Source organism: Triticum urartu, chromosome 3, assembly GCF_003073215.2.
Source record: "Triticum urartu cultivar G1812 chromosome 3, Tu2.1, whole genome shotgun sequence".
Taxonomy (NCBI): Eukaryota; Viridiplantae; Streptophyta; class Magnoliopsida; order Poales; family Poaceae; genus Triticum; species Triticum urartu.
In genome coordinates, this window is record NC_053024.1 from 377976541 (window position 1) to 377995510 (window position 18970).

At 47.0% G+C, this 18970-nt stretch overlaps 2 protein-coding genes across 2 annotated transcripts; one reads left to right on the forward strand and one right to left on the reverse strand.

Moving 5' to 3' along the window:
- Positions 1-8132: 8132 nt before the first annotated feature.
- On the reverse strand, positions 8133-15212 carry LOC125544033 (ABC transporter G family member 36). The gene is made up of 21 exons (XM_048707563.1): positions 14722-15212; positions 14506-14626; positions 14336-14424; positions 13898-14142; positions 13694-13770; positions 13524-13577; positions 13336-13426; positions 12933-13234; positions 12568-12849; positions 12154-12470; positions 11895-12055; positions 11544-11810; positions 11205-11455; positions 10787-11119; positions 10422-10712; positions 10167-10250; positions 9953-10086; positions 9319-9546; positions 9065-9236; positions 8701-8955; positions 8133-8607 (listed from the first exon to the last, which is right to left on the reverse strand). The coding sequence occupies exons 1-21, from the start codon at positions 15072-15074 to the stop codon at positions 8350-8352; spliced, it is 4365 nt and encodes a 1454-aa protein (XP_048563520.1). The 5' UTR covers positions 15075-15212; the 3' UTR covers positions 8133-8349.
- A 119-nt stretch (positions 15213-15331) lies between these two features.
- Positions 15332-18970, forward strand: LOC125544034 (protein arginine methyltransferase NDUFAF7, mitochondrial). Its single transcript, XM_048707564.1, has 10 exons — positions 15332-15691; positions 15798-15859; positions 15948-16091; positions 16499-16609; positions 16689-16884; positions 17460-17518; positions 17607-17659; positions 17729-17951; positions 18276-18384; positions 18478-18970. Exons 1-10 carry the CDS (start codon positions 15409-15411, stop codon positions 18738-18740), a joined length of 1503 nt encoding a protein of 500 aa, XP_048563521.1. The 5' UTR covers positions 15332-15408; the 3' UTR covers positions 18741-18970.

The following is an 18970-nucleotide window of genomic DNA, read 5'->3' on the forward strand; positions in this document are numbered from 1 at the left end:
CTTGCTGGAGGAGTTTTATTCAAAGCGAACTATCAAGGGGTTCCCATAACACCAAACTACGTAAGGAACGCAAAATCAAGGAACATAACACCGGTATGACGAAAACTAGGGCGGCAAGAGTGGAACAAAACACCAGGCATAAGGCCGAGCCTTCCACCCTTTACCAAGTATATAGATGCATTAATATAAATAAGAGATATTGTGATATCCCAACATATCCATGTTCCAACATGGAACAAACTTCAACTTCACCTGCAACTAGCAACGCTATAAGAGGGGCTGAGCAAAGCCGTAACCTAGCCAAACAACGATTTGCTTGGAAAGAAGGGTTAGAGGCTTGACATGGCAATATGGGAGGCATGATATAGCAAGTGGTAGGTATCGCGGCATAGCAATAGAACAAGCAACTAGCAAGCAAAGATAGAAGTGATTTCGAGGATATGGTCATCTTGCCTGAGATCCCGCAAGGAAGAAGAACGAGTCCATGAAGAAGACAAACGGACGTAGTCGAACGGATCCTCACAACTCCGGAATGAAACCGAAGCTAACAAGAGAAGCAACCCGGAAATAAGTAAATAACATAGTAAACAACCATCACATAAGCATGGCATGATGCACAACCAAGTATGATGCATGTCCGGTTTAATGAGGCATGGCATGGCAAAATGCACAAACAATACTACAAGTTAAGTGGGGCTCAATATGCAACGAGTTGCATATTGACGAAACACCACATCAATTATTTAGTTCTCTCTCGTTTATGTACTCAACAAAATTAAATGTTGTTAAACATGGCAAGAGGTGAAGCATGATAAAAATACCTATTTAGGCAAATTTAAATGAGGCCGGAACAATAAGCAACAAGTCCGGAAAATCCTCATGTGCAAATTATAGATTTGGTATTGTTCTGCCCTAAACCATATTTTAGAGTTGTTAACCATGCAAAGTAAGTACACCATGTTACACTAGGCATTTTTCTACCCCATTTACATATAAAGTTTGTTAAATTCGGAGCTACGGTTATTTAGTTATGAATTAAAGCATTTAAGCATGGCATTTAAGCAAATTTAAACAAACAGCTGTTTAAACATTTCAAACATGCATGCAAGTTGGATATTATTAAACTAGATGAAATTCTAATCATTTTTCATAAATAACTCATTTTAAACCGATGCACGGTTGTGGAATTATTATATGCATGAACAACAAGGGTTTTTCTGCAAAATTGCATTCTCTGGAAAAATAACTAAATTCACAGATCTGGAAAAAAACCTAAACAGGCTGAATCTGGTTGGCCCGATAGAGAGAAGGGCTGTGCTCACATGAGCCAAGCCCAGTCGGTGGAGAGGCTTGGGGGCAGGGAAGCGGCTTGGGACGGCCTTGCTGGTGTGCCTGGCGCGGCCCACCCGAGCGCTGGGTCAACGCGCGACGACATGTTCATCTCGTCGAGGCAGAGGCTGGCGGCGGCAAAGATCGGCGAAGGGACGGCGTTCCAGCGCGGCGGCACGGCGGGCTCTGGCCAGAACGGACGTGGAGTCGACGGATCTAGAGTGGAGGAGGCCGGATCTGGCTCCGGGGGTCCATTTTCGGCGACAGCGAGGACGGGAAGCTTCGGGCGGCGGCGGCGATCCCTGGCGATGGGATCCTGTGGGGGAGAGAGAGATCGTGAGGGAGAGGGAGGAGAGGCAGGGGCGGCGAGACCTGGCCGGAGGTCGTGGGCGGCGACCGGCACCGGAGATGGTCGCCGGCAGGGGCGACGTGGAGGTGTGGTCGGACGGGAGGAGCTCAGGCTCTCCCGATCCTGAACAGGGACGGCGGCGCGGTGCGGGTGTGTCGGGCCTAGATCGGCCCGGCATGGGCTGCGGATGGGCTCCGGCGGGCCTGGCGCGGTGGGGGTTGGCTAAAGGGCAACGTGGACGCGCGCGGTTGGCTGGGAACAGCTGAAGCGGCGGCGTTGGCGATTGGCGGCACGCCAAGTGGCGGGAACATGGTGGCTGGCGCCGGAATTCAACGAGAAGGTGGCTGGCGGCTGCGGGCATCCCGAGGTGAAGGCTAGAAGTAGGTGGAGGGGGTTTAGGGTTTCAAAAATGGCAAGGGGGCTATTTAAATAGGAAAAGGGGGTTAGGATTAGGGTTTGGAGGGGTTTTGCTCCGTCTCAGAGTCGTTCGATCGCCATCGGACGGTCCAGAGCGGAGGGGGTAGGTAGGTGGGCTAGATGGACCGCGAAGAAGGACTTGGGATGAGAGGAAAGAGGGGGAATGCAGCCCGGCGACTGTTTCCGGAGACCGAAAACGTCCGACGATATACCGACTATAATGTCGCTACAGTTTAATGGTTGGGGTATCAAACGAGCTCCGAATGCGATGAAACTTGGCAGGCGGCCTACTGACAACAAAACAACACCGCACGCCAACTTTCATCCCATTCCGAGGACATTTTCCGTCCACTTATAAAATAATATTTCGGACATGCCACGGGCGCGTGCAAGTGTGTCTGGGCTCAGAACGGACAACGGAAAGAACGAGGAGGCCGGGACGGATGCAAGTTTTAAAAACATGTAGATGCAATGCACATGATGACATGGCAAGATGCAACACGCAAGTAAATGACAAGGCAACAACAACGAATAACTGGAAGACACCTGGCGCAACTGTCTCGGGGTGTTACAGGCGCCACTTGGGGAGGACCCCAAGTAGGATTCGGCCTACTTGGGGCGCCCTCCTGGCTGCTCCCTCCCCCCTCCCACCTATATATATGTGGAGGGGGTGCCATAGCACACACTAGACAATTGCCTAGCTGTGTGCGGCGCCCCCTCCACCGTTTGCACACCCGATCATATTTTCGTAGTGCTTAGGGAAAGCCCTGTGAGGATCACTTCACCATCACTGTCACCATGCCGTCGTGCTGACGAAACTCATCTACTACCTCGACAACTTGTTGGATCAAGAATGCGAGGGACGTCACCGAGCTGAACGTGTGCAGAACGCGTGGTGTTGTGCGTTCGGTACTTGATCGGTTGACGTGAGAAGAAGTTCAACTACATCAACCACGTCGTGAAATGCTTCCGCTTATTGTCTATAAGGGTACGTAGACACACTCTCCCCCTCGTTGCTATGCATCTCCATGAATAGATCATTGCATGTGCGTAGATTTTTTTGTTTTTCCATGCAACAATTCCCATCAGTGCTGCCGCGCACCCAAACCAGTCAAGTTTCCCGCTCCTCTCCATCTGTGACTCCACTGCCGCGTCTTCCCCATCTCCGAGTCGTTCCAGTCTGGGGCCTCGCCGACGTCCACCGGCCTTGGTGCGCTCGATGCGGTGTGGTCAACATGGTCAACAAACGAGAGTCATCGGAAGATGACTGTACGTGAGAGGCTAACCGTAGGGACGCACCACGCCCATGGACGTATGCATGCAACTGCATCCTTTTTACCCAGAAAAATAATTTTTCCTTCCCCTGACAGTTGAGACCCACCAGCTGCATCTTCGCACGCAAGGAAGTGCGTACTTATTACGGGCAAAAAAATGATTCCTCCCCCTGACAGCTGGGACCCATCAGCTATATCTTCGCGCGCAAGGAAGTGCCTCCTTATCCTCCCTGACAGCTGGCACTCACCGGGTCGAACTGTACGTAGGGTTGTCTCTCTGGTAGCGAACGTGTACGTACATATTGGTCGATCGGTCTCTCTGCAAGGATGAACCGTGGCCAAGCAAGGAGCGGCACGTGTGACGTAGCAGTTGAGGCGGTCCTGTATAAATCATGTACATGTACGTACAGCCACGCTGCAAGAAAGTAAATACGGCTACGCACATACATACGGGTGGGGTCATGAACGTGTACGCACGCATACTTACGGCCAGGGCTCGTGTACATGGAGAGGCAACGGACGGCAGCGAGGTCGTCCTGTTCATCGGCAGCTAACCGGCTAGGTCAGAACGGAGGAAACAGCGTCGTGTTCACCAGGAGCCAAGTGACTGGGTCGGAACGTGTCCTGTTCATCAGGAGTCAACCGGCTTGGATGGAACAGCCGGAATGGGGTATGGCGTACCGCAAAACCGACAAAAACGGCCTTCTGTTCGACCGCGTACGGTCGAAACGGGGTCCTGTTCATTGGGAAGGGTCTGGCGTACCTCAGAATGGAGGAAACGGCCTTCTATTTGAGTTCCTATGGTCGAAACGGGGTGATGTTGATTGAGAGGGGTGTGGTGTACTGCAAAACGGAGGAAACAGACTTGTGTTGGAGCGCCTACGGTCGAAATGGGGTCCTGTTCATTGGGACGGGTCTGGCGTACCGCAAAATGGGACTCCACGGGCTACTGTTCAACCACCGTCGGCTTCCTCCTGCCTCCACCAGTTACTGTTCATCCACGGGGTCCTGTTCATCCAGCCTCCACCTGCTATTGTTCATCCACCGTCGACTTCCTCCTGCCTCCACCAGTTACTGTTCATCCACGGGGTCCTGTTCATCCAGCCTCCACCGGCTCCTATTCAACCAGCCCTCCATGAGGTCCTATTCAACCAGCCCTCCACGGGGTCCTGTTCTACCAGCCTTTCACGGGGTCCCTCCACCGACTACTGTTCATCCACCCCCACCTCCTCGATCGGGGTCTTGTTCATCCAGTGGCAACGGCCTCTACTACCACGGGATCCTGTTCATCCAACCCCCACCGGGACCTGTTCATCCAACCCCCACCAGAGACTATTCATCAAGAGGCAGCTTGGATCGGCTTCAGTTAGCAACAGTAGCGAAGGAATCACTCGGGTTCAGTTAACAGCCAAGGGATCGATCGGGGTTTAGTAACGTAGCTAGTGCAATCGCTCGGGTTCAGTTAGAGCCTAACGCCTCACACACACGCGCGTACGTGTACGAGAGAAACACGTAAATCTTCGTGCATCGCTCGGCCCCGACCACCCACCGTAACCGGGAACTCCCCAAAATTTTCCTCGCCCTCGCTTCTACCACGATTTTTTCTGTCATGGACGGCCCAAAAAGAATGTCATGCAGGTGCGTCCCCGGCCCGCCCAGGACGAAAAGCCCATTTTCTATCATGATTTTTTGTCATAGAAGTAGGATCCCACCACATCTATGATGATACGTACTTTTGTCACAATTATCGTCATAGAAGTGTCATAAGCATGACAGAAATAATTTTCGTTCGACCCAAAATGTCACATATGTGTCTTTTTTTGTAGTGCATAATTTCCGGTCGCATCAGAACTATGTCTCTGTGTGTGGTGATTGGAAAGCCCAACATTCAGGCTGAAGACTTTCTGAGATGTCATGTTCCATCATCCTCATGCATGAGGATTATGCATATTCGTTTCTAAGTGGTCTAGGACACGACGCATACATGCTTATGGGCGTTTGTCCGTGTTCGGCATCGTCAAGGATAGAAGGAATGACACTGCTGGTCAAGCAGATGCGACAACACATAGTGGTTGAGTTTTCGTGGTGCTACTTTAGTACCAGAACTGGAGTTTTTAGGGTGAAAATCCTTGGTTTGACCTTCATCAGTCATGCCTGGTAATGGCGGTGTTCCGACTTCGTTACCTTGTTGAAGGCATTGCATGAAATTTGCTCAATTTTGGTCTCAGGGTGAAAACTCGAGATCTAGTCTTTGACTGAAACTGGTGATGGTGACACTTGTGTGTCTTTATCATCCTGAAGGTGTTGCTTTTGGAGAACCTTCTTGCAGCCCATGTGTTGTCACAATAGTGTTTTTTTACCCCGAAACCATAGGACAATTGTTATACAAAATTTTCTATTAATATGAGTAGTATTTACAAAAACAAATAATGATAGAAAAAAGGAAAGAGTGTATAGCTCAACAGTTTCCTTTTCTAGGCAACATAAGGAATAATATATTATCTAACTGGACTAATCACAGATATACTGATCATCAATTCTTGATCTTGCCTACTTTCCGAGGTTTCATACGCAACAATGTGAACTTGAGCAATTCATTGAGAGTGGCTCTAGGAGTTCGAGTTTGAGCATTCTTGAAGATTTTATCGTTCCGTTGAGTCCATATTCTCTAGCTGCCCATGATGACAATATCCAAACCAATAGTCATGGGAAGTTCCACAAGAACAAGATGAACTTCATCAAAGAATGAGATGCCTATGTGCTTATTGGGCATGCTCTTCTACCAACAACTTTGAGGAAAAGTACAATCCAGAAGAAGACTTTGTAGCTGAGCATAGCACCACATTTCTAGAGTTTAGTGAACATGCTATGAGCCTTATCTGGTCCCCTGAGATGTGTAAACATTTTATTGATAAGAGTAAGTATGGCCCCAAGGGTAGATCCATTTGTCATTATGAGCCAAAACCTGTGTTTCCTAAAGGAAAGTCTGAAGCAGCAAGAATTGGGTGTATGCTTGAGTGGAAAGTGGTCTATTGAATAAATCTTCAAAGTGCTCTTGTGCCATGACTTTCTGAAGAGAGATCATGTCCTGATAACTGAAGGAGTGAAATTCTGGATATGAGAGTGTCAACTGTTGTTACCTCCACTGGTATTCCCAAAACAAAACAGTTTGTCATTACCAGCATCACAAGAGGCAATTTGTTTATAGAGAGGGGGATCTTAATAATAGATTTCCACCAAAATGATCCAGTTTTTCTATCAGTTGGTGGTCCGTGTGAGTAGTAAGACTCCCAAATAATACTAACCCGGGGCAGATCCTGTTGGTTCATGAATTTCTGAAGATGCTTCATCAGAAGTGCGTTGTTATGGGTAATCACTTTGCGGCATAGGGATTAGGTCTTTGGTGTTGGGCTTTTGGGTATTTAGAGGAAGCTGAAGGTATGTGAATTGAAGTTTTTGCCCTTGGCACTCAAGCAAAGCAGCCGGAAATTGAGTTCTTTGTGCAGAGAGATTGGGTTTTTGGTATTTAGAGGAAGCCCAAGGCATGTGAATGGAAGTTTACCCCCTTGAAACTCAAGCAAATCAGCCAGAAACTAAGTTCTTTGTGCAAAGAGATTAATGGGCACCAACAAAGATTTGTAATAATTGACCTTCAGCCAGTATAATCGGCATAATATTGCGGAAGGTTTTTTCCATGTAAAATGCCCTCAGCTTTAGTAGGGAGAATAATCTATGTGTCATTTGCACACTGAATAAATTGGATGATGACAAGATGTATGTCTTAAAGGGGAGTCGGCCAAATGAGTGTGCATGTGTTCACTGAAAATAGACCGTAGGAGGCCAGCAGCTAACACAAAAATGAGGGGTGAAAGTGGATATCCTTGTCTAACACCTCGTGCACAAAAATTGTTTTCCAGGTTTTATGTTACCATTAGGCAGTACAGAAGAGAAAGCAATGTTAGAAACCTTACTAATCCGGGTCATCCACCTTTGTCCAAATCCTTTGGCGGTAAGCAGTTCCATGATAGTGTTATGGTCAAGCAGATCAAATCAAATGCCTTCTCAAAATCAAGTTTTAAAATCACTATTTCAATCTTTGAGTGATAGCATTGATGCACATATTCAAAAGCCCATGCCAGACAATCTTGGATACTTTTGCTATGCAGAAATCCATATTGATTTTTATGCACCAATTTAAGAATGGTCCTTTGCACTCTGTTAGCCAGAAGTTTGGTGAGAATTTTCAATGCGCAATTGAGAAGAGAGATAGGTGTGAAGTCCCCTGGGAAGAGAGGGCTATCTTTCTTAGGGATCATGGTGATGAAGAAATAATTTATGCTCTCCATATTGATATGACCCTGATAGAAATCCCCAATGAGTTTGCAGAAGTCCAGAGTTACAATGTGCCAACAAGCTTTGAGAAGCTTTTGTGGAACCATCTGGTCTGAGGGCTTCGTCAGCAGGCATCTGTTCAGTAACCAAATCAATCTCCTCTTTGTTGAAAGGACCTTCCCGATCATGTAAATCATTAGTGCTTAAGACCAGGTTGTGAAGTTGCAAAGGATTGTGGGTAGGAGTGATGGATCCAAGTCCATCTTTAAAGGCTCCGAATAAAGTAACCGTAGTGGTCGATGTCTTTGTTAGTTACTACATGCCTAAGATCTTGGTTTTCTTTCTTTTTTGCCTTCTAGTAATAATTTGGATGTGTGCATCATCAATGTCTCAAGTTGCCCGTGGTATTGAGTTGTTGCAGAAGCCAGGTGTACTTGATATCGTCTTGATATTAATATATTCCGTTTACCAAAAAAAAGCATTCGTGTGGTGCAAAATGTTTACAAAAGATAGACCTCTATGATGTACTAGTATAAGATAACTAATGAACCTAAACATTCCATGTGGTCAAATGATATGTACACATCAATTCATACTTGCGGGCAACTAATGCATTTCTTTCTAGAACATGCCTCATATCGTCATCATCTACCTCTTCTGGAAGTTGAGCTTCATGATGGCAAAACCGAACAAGAAGGCAAACAGCACCGCGAACGCCACGACCACCGTAGCAACATAACCTAACCAGCTGTGCTTGAAGTCGAAGTAGCCCTCTATAAAGTCTTTCACGGGAGTGCCGTCCTCCATCGGCGTTGTGACATCACCGAACTGTGAGACAACCAGCCCGTACAGTGTCCACGCTACGGGGCATACCCAGCAATACCATCTCCACCAGATTGGAACTTTCTGTACATTGTTTCAGGTTAAACGGGGAATAGTTAAGCTACGAAATGCTGAAAAAAGGAGTAGATGTGGACTGCCAAAGGTGATGGCACTTACTGGTCGGGGGATGATGAAACCTGAGAAGAGATTCCAGATGGCGTAGAATGCTGACGAGACGATTGAGGCGATGTGGTAGTTGGGTGTCAAGCCAACAGCCATCATGCCGTAGAATGTGAAGTAGAGCAGCGTGAAGTACATGAAGAAGAGGTACCAGAAGAATTTAGGAGCTGTCCACTCAAACCCAATCATCGAGTAAACTATGACTCCGTATACGGTAGCCTGAGCGAGTGTGTATGGGAGTTCAATGACAACCTGCAATAGAGAAGTTTCAACACTAATCAGACTCTGGCTCTCAGTAATGCAACCACCAGCTTAGAGCATGAGCACCTGGAACTTTGAATAATAAGAGAACAACTTTCACCTGGCCAAATGCGTACGGGAATGCTGAGTACATGCCGGCTGCTCTTTCACGGTAAAAGACTGTCCTCTCCACAGCCACCACTGGTTGAACCGAAGTACAGTTCATAATACCGATGAACAGCACTGCAGCATACATTGACCCCATGGCGTTGAACAAGTCTTGTGACTGGCTCCTGGAATAAGAACCAAGAGATAAATAAAATTTCAAAGGTTGGCTGCTTGCTTGCTATATAGGATGTGTGTGTCATGACATACATTTTGCCACCAAGGTCCCAGAAGATGGTGCCGAAGAGGAGAGCAATCACAGTAGTGAAAAGGAACCTAACGGCATTGTAAGGAGGGTTCCTCCAGTATGACAGGTTCTGCTTCCACAGGCAAGCTATGCATTGTGTGATCGAAGACTGCGAGTACTGGGTAGGGAAATACAGATCAGTTGAACCCGGCGCGGGTTGGCTTAGTTCCTTTATCAATGCCTTGTTTCTCCTGCAAAAGGTAACATGCCAATATTACATCTACATCTGCCATAGCAAAAATGCATTGGAGAAAGGAAAGCTGGCCTATTGTCCACTTCGAAGAAAAAAAACCGTTTCCGAAAAAAAGCTGGCCTATTGGAAGTCTGCCTTTGCAAATCTAAGTCCAAGTCAAAGAGCATTAGTATGTTACAACCGGGCAGTCCTTCAGTTTGTTATCATACCTTAGTTGTATTAGTATGCTGAGTTACCTGTAGCAAACTTCTAAGGTTTTGACATACCATAAATAAATCTAGTACCTATTTATCTGTAGTATGCTAAGTTACTTTATCTGTAGCATACTTAAAATAACTATGTTTCCTTGACCATCTAATGTGATTCCAAATGACTATATCTAGGATGGCAAGTAAGTTACTCACTGGTAGAGTTCAGATTTCTTGTATATGTCACTGAAATCAATGGCTAGCATCTGTTCTTGACCGATCGTTGTCACTTCCAACATCCATGTTGCTGGATTGTAGCCATCTTTAATTTTGCTGACTCCATGAATGCCCTGAGCAAAACAAAACCATGGGCTTATCAGTAAGCAAATTAGATTGGGGTAATATTCAAATTCTTGTAACATTGGTTTACCTCATAGTAATTGATTAAGTCTGCAGAATGATGGCCCAATGGACCAGCATAGATCTCTTCTCCACCTCGCTTCATCAGGAATAGCTGCAAGCATTGATCAGGAAGTTTAGATCTCAGGGCATAATTCAAGGTTTGGACAACCAGCCATAATCAAGCGGTCAAGCCAGGCTAATGAATCGTGCAGATCACACTTCTACAGTAGAGAATGTTCCACAGGAAAGCTGGTAGAAATCTCTGCTGTGAGATCTCACTCACCTCATCAAATGCTTCAAATATGTCAATGCTAGGTTGATGAATCGTGCAAACCACAGTTCTACCAGTATCAACAGTGTTCCTCACTGTCCTCATCACGATTGCGGCTGCTCGGGCATCAAGTCCGGAGGTTGGCTCATCCATGAAAATGATAGAAGGATTAGCAACGAGCTCCACAGCAATGGTCAGCCTCTTCCTCTGTTCAGTTGACAGACCATTCACTCCCGGTAGACCAACCAATGCATCTTTCAGAGGCTTGAGCTCCACAAGCTCCATCACCTCCTCGATGAACATCTGCATACACAGAGGTAAGAAACAGTCGATCGTGTATTAACTAAAGCTAATAATTGCTATTTTGGTTGACTGACCCTTCTTTTGTTTGAATCAACATCCTCGGGAAGACGGAGCCACGCTGAGAAAAGCAGCGACTCATAGACTGTCACCTGCGGAGAGTGGATATCATTCTGTTCGCAGTATCCTGATACGCGTGCAAAGGTCTCTTGTTTCTTCGGGTATCCTGAAATGCTGATGTTTCCTTGAATGTACCCACCTGTCTTTCTCCCTGCCAACACATCCATCAGAGTAGTCTTGCCAGCACCACTGACACCCATCAGGGCAGTCAGTACCCCTGGCCTGAAAGATCCACTAACACCTTTGAGGAGCTCCAATCGGTCTTCAACTACGCCTTGTGCTTTCATTTCCTGAAACAAATTTCGTACTCATGGTTAGGAACTACGACAATGACCTACGATGATACTGTAACAGAAGCATTTTTTTATCAATTACCGGTGGCATGTCAACAGAGTATCTGATGTTGTCAAACGTGAGTGAAAGCGGGAGAAATGGAAGCACCATTCCCCTTTGCATGGGGCTAGAATTCTCTTCGACTATTGCTGAGTCATTTCCAGTGTTCATTCGTATCGGCCCATCATTGCTTGGTGATTCCAGGCGATCATTGTCCAGAACCTCACCGTTCAGGTTGGCATGCTTCTCCTTCAGTTCATCTTCAGATACCGACGAACGGGAGTTACCGTATGCTGGAAAACCCCAAGATGAAACCGTTCTCAGGAATAGATAATAACCAAATCCACGAAAAATGATCAAACTAGTTCTGCATGTACTCACCCTTCAGGTATGTAAGGGCAAGAGTGAAGAGAGCATTGAACAACAAGGTGTACCCGAGCATTGCACCCAAACCGATCCAGTACCACTTTGCTTCTGGAAACACTCCGCGATACTTCAGGACTTGCACTCCAAGGGTCTCGTTTGAGGCCGTGCTATTCAATATTTTATCCCAGCTGTGACCGAAGAACTCATTCACTGAGATGGCATTCTGTGCATACATTAGTGGGGAGATCCAGTAGCCCCAAATCCACCATTTCTTCACTTTTTCTGCAAGTTCGAAAGAAGGGAGGCTTACATATGAAAAAAATCTGTATTGTCAAGGACTATTAGGCAAGAAGGATGAATATTTACCTCTTACTAGAATGAATCCGCCCAATACCATAAAAATGAGCAGCATGAATGATGCAAAGACATTCGCAACAATCATGTTCCTTGCTGCTCCACCAATGAATCGGAAGAGTGATGCCGCCATCTGATTGATTGCTAACATAAGAAGATATTGCTTGAAGAACCTGGTTGATGGATAGCGGGTACTGTCAGAACATTTCCGAACAGCATCAAAACAAGATGCGTAGTTGTTAACCAAAAAGAGGATCCCCATAAATCTCACCTGCCTACATTTGGGTCGAACCCCATGACATAGTATGTTATGAAAACATAACCGCCAACCTCAACAAATGTTATTGGGATCTTGAGGATCCATGAGGGTATTGTGTAGGCCCATGCTGGGTAGAAAAGGAGATCTCTCTGCTTGAAGAACACAGGTAGCTTAAAGACGGTGAGTGCAAGCTCAGAGAAGCCATTGAACATGATCATGAGCACACCAAAGAAGAGTGCCCCCATGTAGATGCCCCCATTTGTTACCGAGTCACGCTTCATCTTTGTACGGAAGAAGAGCGTCATTGCAATAAATGACATGAGGATCAGCTGTAATGTCAGAACATGAGGGAATTCGTCATGCCTATGTTGCTTCTCATTCCATTATATACCAACCAATATATTTGTTTGTACTAATGGCAATTACCTGGAAGGTTCTAAACATGTAGACGAAAGAGTTCCTCTTCATGAGGAGGATCTCCCTGTCAATGTTTGCCTTTAGCAGCTCCGTGCCACTCACACCATACCTCGTAGTTGTCAATGCTGCTGGATGGCTCTTGCTCTTGTCGAATGGCACTGCGAGCTCCTTTCTTATAGCTCTCCCGGTGTGGAATGACTGGAATGCACGCACAAAGTTCTTAACCGGCACGAACCTGTAGGGCTCATCACCCTGCGCCCAGTATTGCTTTTGATCTTTCTTCGAAGTCACCTATTCATTAATCACACAGAGACATGTCTTTAATAAAAGCACCCATTCAGTACATAAGGTGGTAGCAATGGCAATGTAAGTACCTCTTGCAAGAAGTCAGCGATGCCCTTCCTCTCAGGACACTTGAACCCCACAGACTCAAAGAATTCAAGCACGTCCTCACGAGGGCCCTGGTACACGACTTGGCCATCAGAGAGGAGGATAATGTCATCAAATAAGTTGTACGTTTCAGGGGCCGGCTGCAGCAGGGAGATGACGGCTGTGCCACCAAGGATGTGCACAGATTGCCTGAGTGAGTTTACAATCTGGAATGTAGTTGAGCTGTCGAGCCCAGTTGAGATCTCGTCCATGAAGAGCGCCTTGGCCGGCCCAACTAGCATCTCACCTACAGGACATATCAACGTAAGCTTATTCATGTAACTGTTTATTTAATAGCTGACGTTGACATACATACTGAAATGGAGTTGGAGTTCTATCTTTTTTTACCAGTTGTAACACGCTTCCGTTGTCCACCAGAGATGCCCCTCAGCATCTCGTCCCCAACCATCGTGTCTGCACACATCTCTAGTCCTAATATCTGTAAAATATAGCAATGTCCAAACGGTGAGCAAGACAGATTTGGGTAATTCAATCTGAAGTTACTCGTAGCTGTAGCTCAAAGTTTCATGTACTACCTTCAGTATATAGTCTGTGTTCACATTGGCCTCCAGACCTCCCATTGAAGACGCCTAATGAAGATAAACAGAAAAAAAAACATGAAGTCTTCATTTCAGATTAGATATCATGAAGAACACACAGAAACCACCAAAATATTATTGGTTTATTTCGGATTTGCAAGTCTTGCCTTCATAAATGCATCAATATCAGCATCTGGCTTGATATTTGCGGCCTTCTCTCGCCTCGACAACTCAGTCAGCATATCTGGCGATGTAACAAAAAGGAAGCTTGATAAGCATATCTCAAGCAAACTAAGCCAATCCCACAGAATCTGAAAACAGCAGAAATGAATGCATGAGCAAGTGCATGTGACAGTTGCAGAGAATGGTACCAAAGCGAGTGCCAACACCCTGGCAGCGTGCGGAGAAGGCAAGTGTCTCCCTCACGGTCATCTCCCCTATGTGGAGGTCGTGCTGGCTTATGTACGCCGCCGTCCTCTCGGGCACAAACTCCTCCATCCCGTGCCCGTTGTAGGTAACATTGCCTGAGACCTTGAGGTCTTTGTCGAGCCTCCCGGCCAAGGCGAGCAGCAAGGTGGTCTTGCCGGACCCAGGTGGGCCCAACAGGAGTGTCATCCTGCGCGAACGAAAAGAGCGTGAGGTGGAAGGAGCGATGAATGAAACCGAGTTCCAAAAGACCCGGGTCAAAGTCTACAAGTTCAATGTTCAAACAGGTGACAAGTGTACTCCGCAGGCAAGCAGAGCATGAGCATGAGCATGAGCATCGCATGTTTTCTGTGGCCAAAAGGCAAGAGAGATGTTTTGACTACCTGCGGGGCTTGATGATGCCACTGACGTCGTGGAGGATGGGCATGGTCCGCTTCCTGTTGGGGAGTATGCGCAGCGCGTTGGCCGCTTCCTGCACCAAGCACAACCAAAACAAATCAATGATCTCTTCCACTGACACGCTGAGACACAAACGTGTTGGTGCGATGATCACCTCGAGCGTGTTGGTGATGGAGTTGAGGACGGTGGGGAGGCCGCTGTTGCCGACCCGGACCTCCGCCTCCGCCACCAGGCGCTCGAACCGCACCTCGATCGTCGGCATTTCAATCCCAACCCTGCGCAACCAAACACGCACAAATCATCAAACACCCGGCAGGCATGGCGACGAGCTCCGGCCAGAAAACGGAAACGAGTAGTAGCACGCACGCACCGCTCGAGGCGGTCCTTGAGCTTGAGCAGGAAGCGCTCGTTGTCCTCGTCGGCGACGCGCACGAGGCGCTCGAGGAGAGCCCGGCGCTCGCGCGGCCCGAGGCCGTGCACGTCCACGACCCCCTTCCCCGCCGCCGCTCCGGGGGCCGCGCCCTCGCCGCCGTCGAGAGGCGGGAGGATGGCACGGCGGACGCGGTCGTAGGTGGGCAGTTTCTCGAGCGCGGCCCAGCGCAGCGCCGCCTCGTCGTCCTCGTCCCTGGACGATCGCGAGAACACGTCGTCCCCGCGCCGCCATATGGACCCGCTGTCGCGCCGCATGCTGGCGACCTTGTGGATTTCCGCCGTCGCGTCCATCTCGCCTAACCCCCCACCGTCGGCGTGATTTCCAAGGGCTTTTCGGGTGTGTTTCAAGCCTCTCGGGCGCGTTTATGCTTATTCGGGTGAGGTGGGACTGCGGCTGGTGCTGGGAGGGAAGCTGGGACGACGGGGGTTTTGTAGGGCGTGGGAATCCGTTGGGACGGAACGGGGCAGGGAAGAAGGTGGTGGCTTTGGCTTGCGATTGCGAGTCAGAGTTGGGAAGCGGGGAAAGTGAGAACACGGGAGACTCGAGCGAAACCCGTCGTCGTCCTACCCCCTCTCCGGCCCAACCCACCAGCACTTCAGCTACTCCTTCTGTCTCGCCGTCGAGATGCTTCGGAGCCCAGCCGCCGCTCTGCTCCGCCGCCTGGCCCCTCGCATCACCGGCTGCAGTGGGGAAGCCGGCTCATCCACGCGTCGGACCCTCCCTCCTTACATATCCTCCTCCTCCTTCCTCGCGCGCTTCTCGTCCACGCCGACGTCCTCGCCGCCACCGTCCTCCGTCGGTGCCCGCGACGATGAGGCGGAGGATGACAAGCTCCCGGGATCATCAGGCGATTCCGGCGCCAGGCTCAGCATTTCTGTGGACCGCGCCGGTCTATACAGCCCCCCAGGTCTCACCCCTCTCACTCCCATACACATTCACATTTTTCAGACTGTTACGCGCATGCACATTGGGGTCCAGTGTTTCTGATTATGCACATTTGATCTATGCGACAGAGCACTCTCACGAGCCGTCGTCGGACTCTGACCTTGTCAAGCATCTTAAGAGCATCATAAACGTATCGATGGTTCCCCCCTCCATTATTAGTCTTTAATCTCCATTGCTTGCATTGTGGAAATGTGATTCGGTTGTCATTGGAAGGTTAGTTCCGGAGTGGGCCGATCAGCATAGCTGAGTACATGGAGGAGGTGCTTACAAACCCACAGTCTGGGTACTACATGAATCGCGATGTGTTTGGGGAGTCTGGGGATTTCATCACCTCACCAGAGGTCAGCCAGATGTTTGGAGAGGTAAGTGGTGCTCCCTAGCTGTTTGTCTTCCAGCATTCAGGTATTAGAATCTTCTTCTTTTTTGCGAGTACAGGTATTAGAATCATGTAATGTGCCACACTTGGAAATTCAGTGATGGCAGAGAGATGGACCATTTGTTTCATGTATAACAATGCAACGATACACCACGTGATATTTATGAATGGTTGTGAGGCATTGTAATCTTTTATGTTTGTGCACTTCCATTGCACATCATTTTTGCTGCAGGACTATAGTATTATTGGAAATTATGATATTCAGAATCGTATTAAGTGTTTTATATTCGTATGGTGAATTTAATTTGACCAGTGGTTGATTTACTCGATTGGTTGATCTTATGCTATGGCTTATGAGATAAGAGTAAATAATGTTTTGCTGCTTTGCCTCAGCTGATTGGTGTGTGGGCGATGTGTCTGTGGGAGCAAATGGGGCAACCAGAGAAGGTGAATTTGATTGAGCTTGGCCCAGGACGAGGAACTCTCTTGGCAGATTTACTTCGTGTATGGTTTTCTTGCTTGTGCCTCTCCTTTGTCGAACTTGTACTGTCCTGTTTCTTAATGCATATGTCCATTTCAATAGGGCTCAGCAAAGTTCGTTAATTTCACTAAGGCGCTCAACATTAACTTGGTAGAATGTAGCCCTACATTGCAAAAGGTGCAGTACAATACTCTGAAATGTGAAGATGAATCTGTTGGTGATGAAAAAAGGACAGTTAGCAAGCTTTGTGGAGCCCCTGTTTATTGGCATGCCTCCCTCGAACAGGTTCCTTCAGGATGTAAGGGGCTCTTTCAGCTACAAATTTCATGTTTCTAAGTAGTTAATCTCTATGGTATAACTGTGGATATCATCTAGGCACTTGTATGATAAACTCTTATACTGTCATTCATCTTTTAACCATACCATGAGATTTGTGGAATTAGTATGGTCTGATTCATTTGTTGTGGTAAAGAATGTGCTAAAGTACATAATGACATGGACCAAAAATAGACGGATCTATCGTCGATTTCCTTTTGAAAGTGACACAATCGCACAATATATATTATCCTCAACTTGCTAATGATGTTGCCAATTAGTTGGATGATCTTCAAGCACCTATGCTGCCATTGCTTATTTGCTTCTGATGCTTAAACTTGCTAATGAGCTAGCTTAGATACTTGGTGTATGTCGATCCTTAAACATTTCAGCTTCTGATGCTTGTAATCTCTCTGTTGGACTGCCTTTAGTGTTCTTCTACAAGTTGTATGGTTTATTCTGAAACTGGGTTGCCTTTATGTATCTTCAAGTTTTTGTCTTTCAAACATATTTTTGGGGTTTCTCTTGTTTGCCTTATTTTAAGTGTCTTATCTGCAGTCCCCACCATAATTGTTGCTCATGAATTCTTTGATGCTTTACCAATCCATCAATTTCAGGTTGGTGAGCAGTCTGTTTCAGATTTTATCACGCTTAAAGATTAATTACTGTGCAATCGTTCCACTGAACAACCATTTTTTCCTGCAGAAAGGGTCACGCGGCTGGTGTGAAAAGATGGTGGATCTCGCAGGAGACTCATCGTAGGTTTTACAAATCTTAGTTAAGTATTATTAACCTTAAGTAAATGTGTAATTCTTACTTCGTAGCAGGTTTCGCTTTGTTCTGTCTCCGCAGCCTACAGCCTCTTTAATTTTCCTCTCCAAACGTTGTCAATGGGCTAGTCCTGAGGAGCTCGAGAAGGTTGAGCAGATTGAAGTCTGCCCGAAAGCAATGGAGATTAGCGAACAGATCGCAGACCGAATTAGCTCAGATGGTGGAGGTGCTCTGATCATTGACTATGGCAAAAATGGAATAGTGTCTGATAGTCTTCAGGTTTGCATTTTAAAATTGTTTCGCTACACCTGAGTTGAACTGAAGAAGTTGTTGACCGTAGTGTGTACAAAGCTCCAGCTAGTCCTGCCCCTGTGGATCTCTTGACATAAATAAATTGCTAAAAGTAGACTGGATAGTCTTTGGTGCTCACATGATACCCAAATTCTATTCCTTGTTTTGTACAGTATTTGGTTTTATATATAATGTGCTTGCACAAGGAATTATCTCATGGACTGTTCTTTTACGAATATCAATTCTGTAAGCAATAGACTAGTCTCTTGAATAAATGACATGTACATTAAGAAAACAACGATATATATGCAGGCAATCCGCAAACACAAATTCGTTCACATATTAGACGACCCTGGGTCTGCTGATCTCAGTGCCTATGTTGATTTTGCTGCAATCAAGCACTCTGCCAAGGATGCTTCAGGTTTGCAACGTTTATGAACTCTTATTGCTTGTTTGTACTTTTCATGGCAAGGCAAGCATTTCTTACTAGGCTTGTGTCTTGTTATATCTGCAGATGATATTTCCGTCCATGGACCAATGACTCAATCCCAGTTGTTGGGTTCTCTTGGTATCAACTTCCGGGTGGAAGCCCTTATGCAGAACTGTGACGAGAAGCAGGCGGAGTCTCTGAGGACAGGCTACTGGCGTCTAGTCGGAGACGGAGAAGCCCCATTCTGGGAAGGGCCTGATGACCAAACGCCCATCGGCATGGGCAGCAGGTACCTGGCCATGGCCATTGTCAACAAGAAGCATGGCTCGCCCGTTCCATTCGAGTGAAAAGCGGTGATCCCTTTCCTTTGTGTAATCTGTTAACCAGTAATGAAAAAACTAAAAATAACGAGACCCTCTGCAATTCCTGTTGTACTTGATGATATAGACAGTTGAGTTCAGAGCAGGCTTTATTTTTGTGGGCTATTTTCTTGTATGCTACTTGGGGTGTCGTGTCGAGTAACAACTCCTGAAAACATGTGCTAAGGATGGATACAAATGTTATCGGGTTGCTCTCA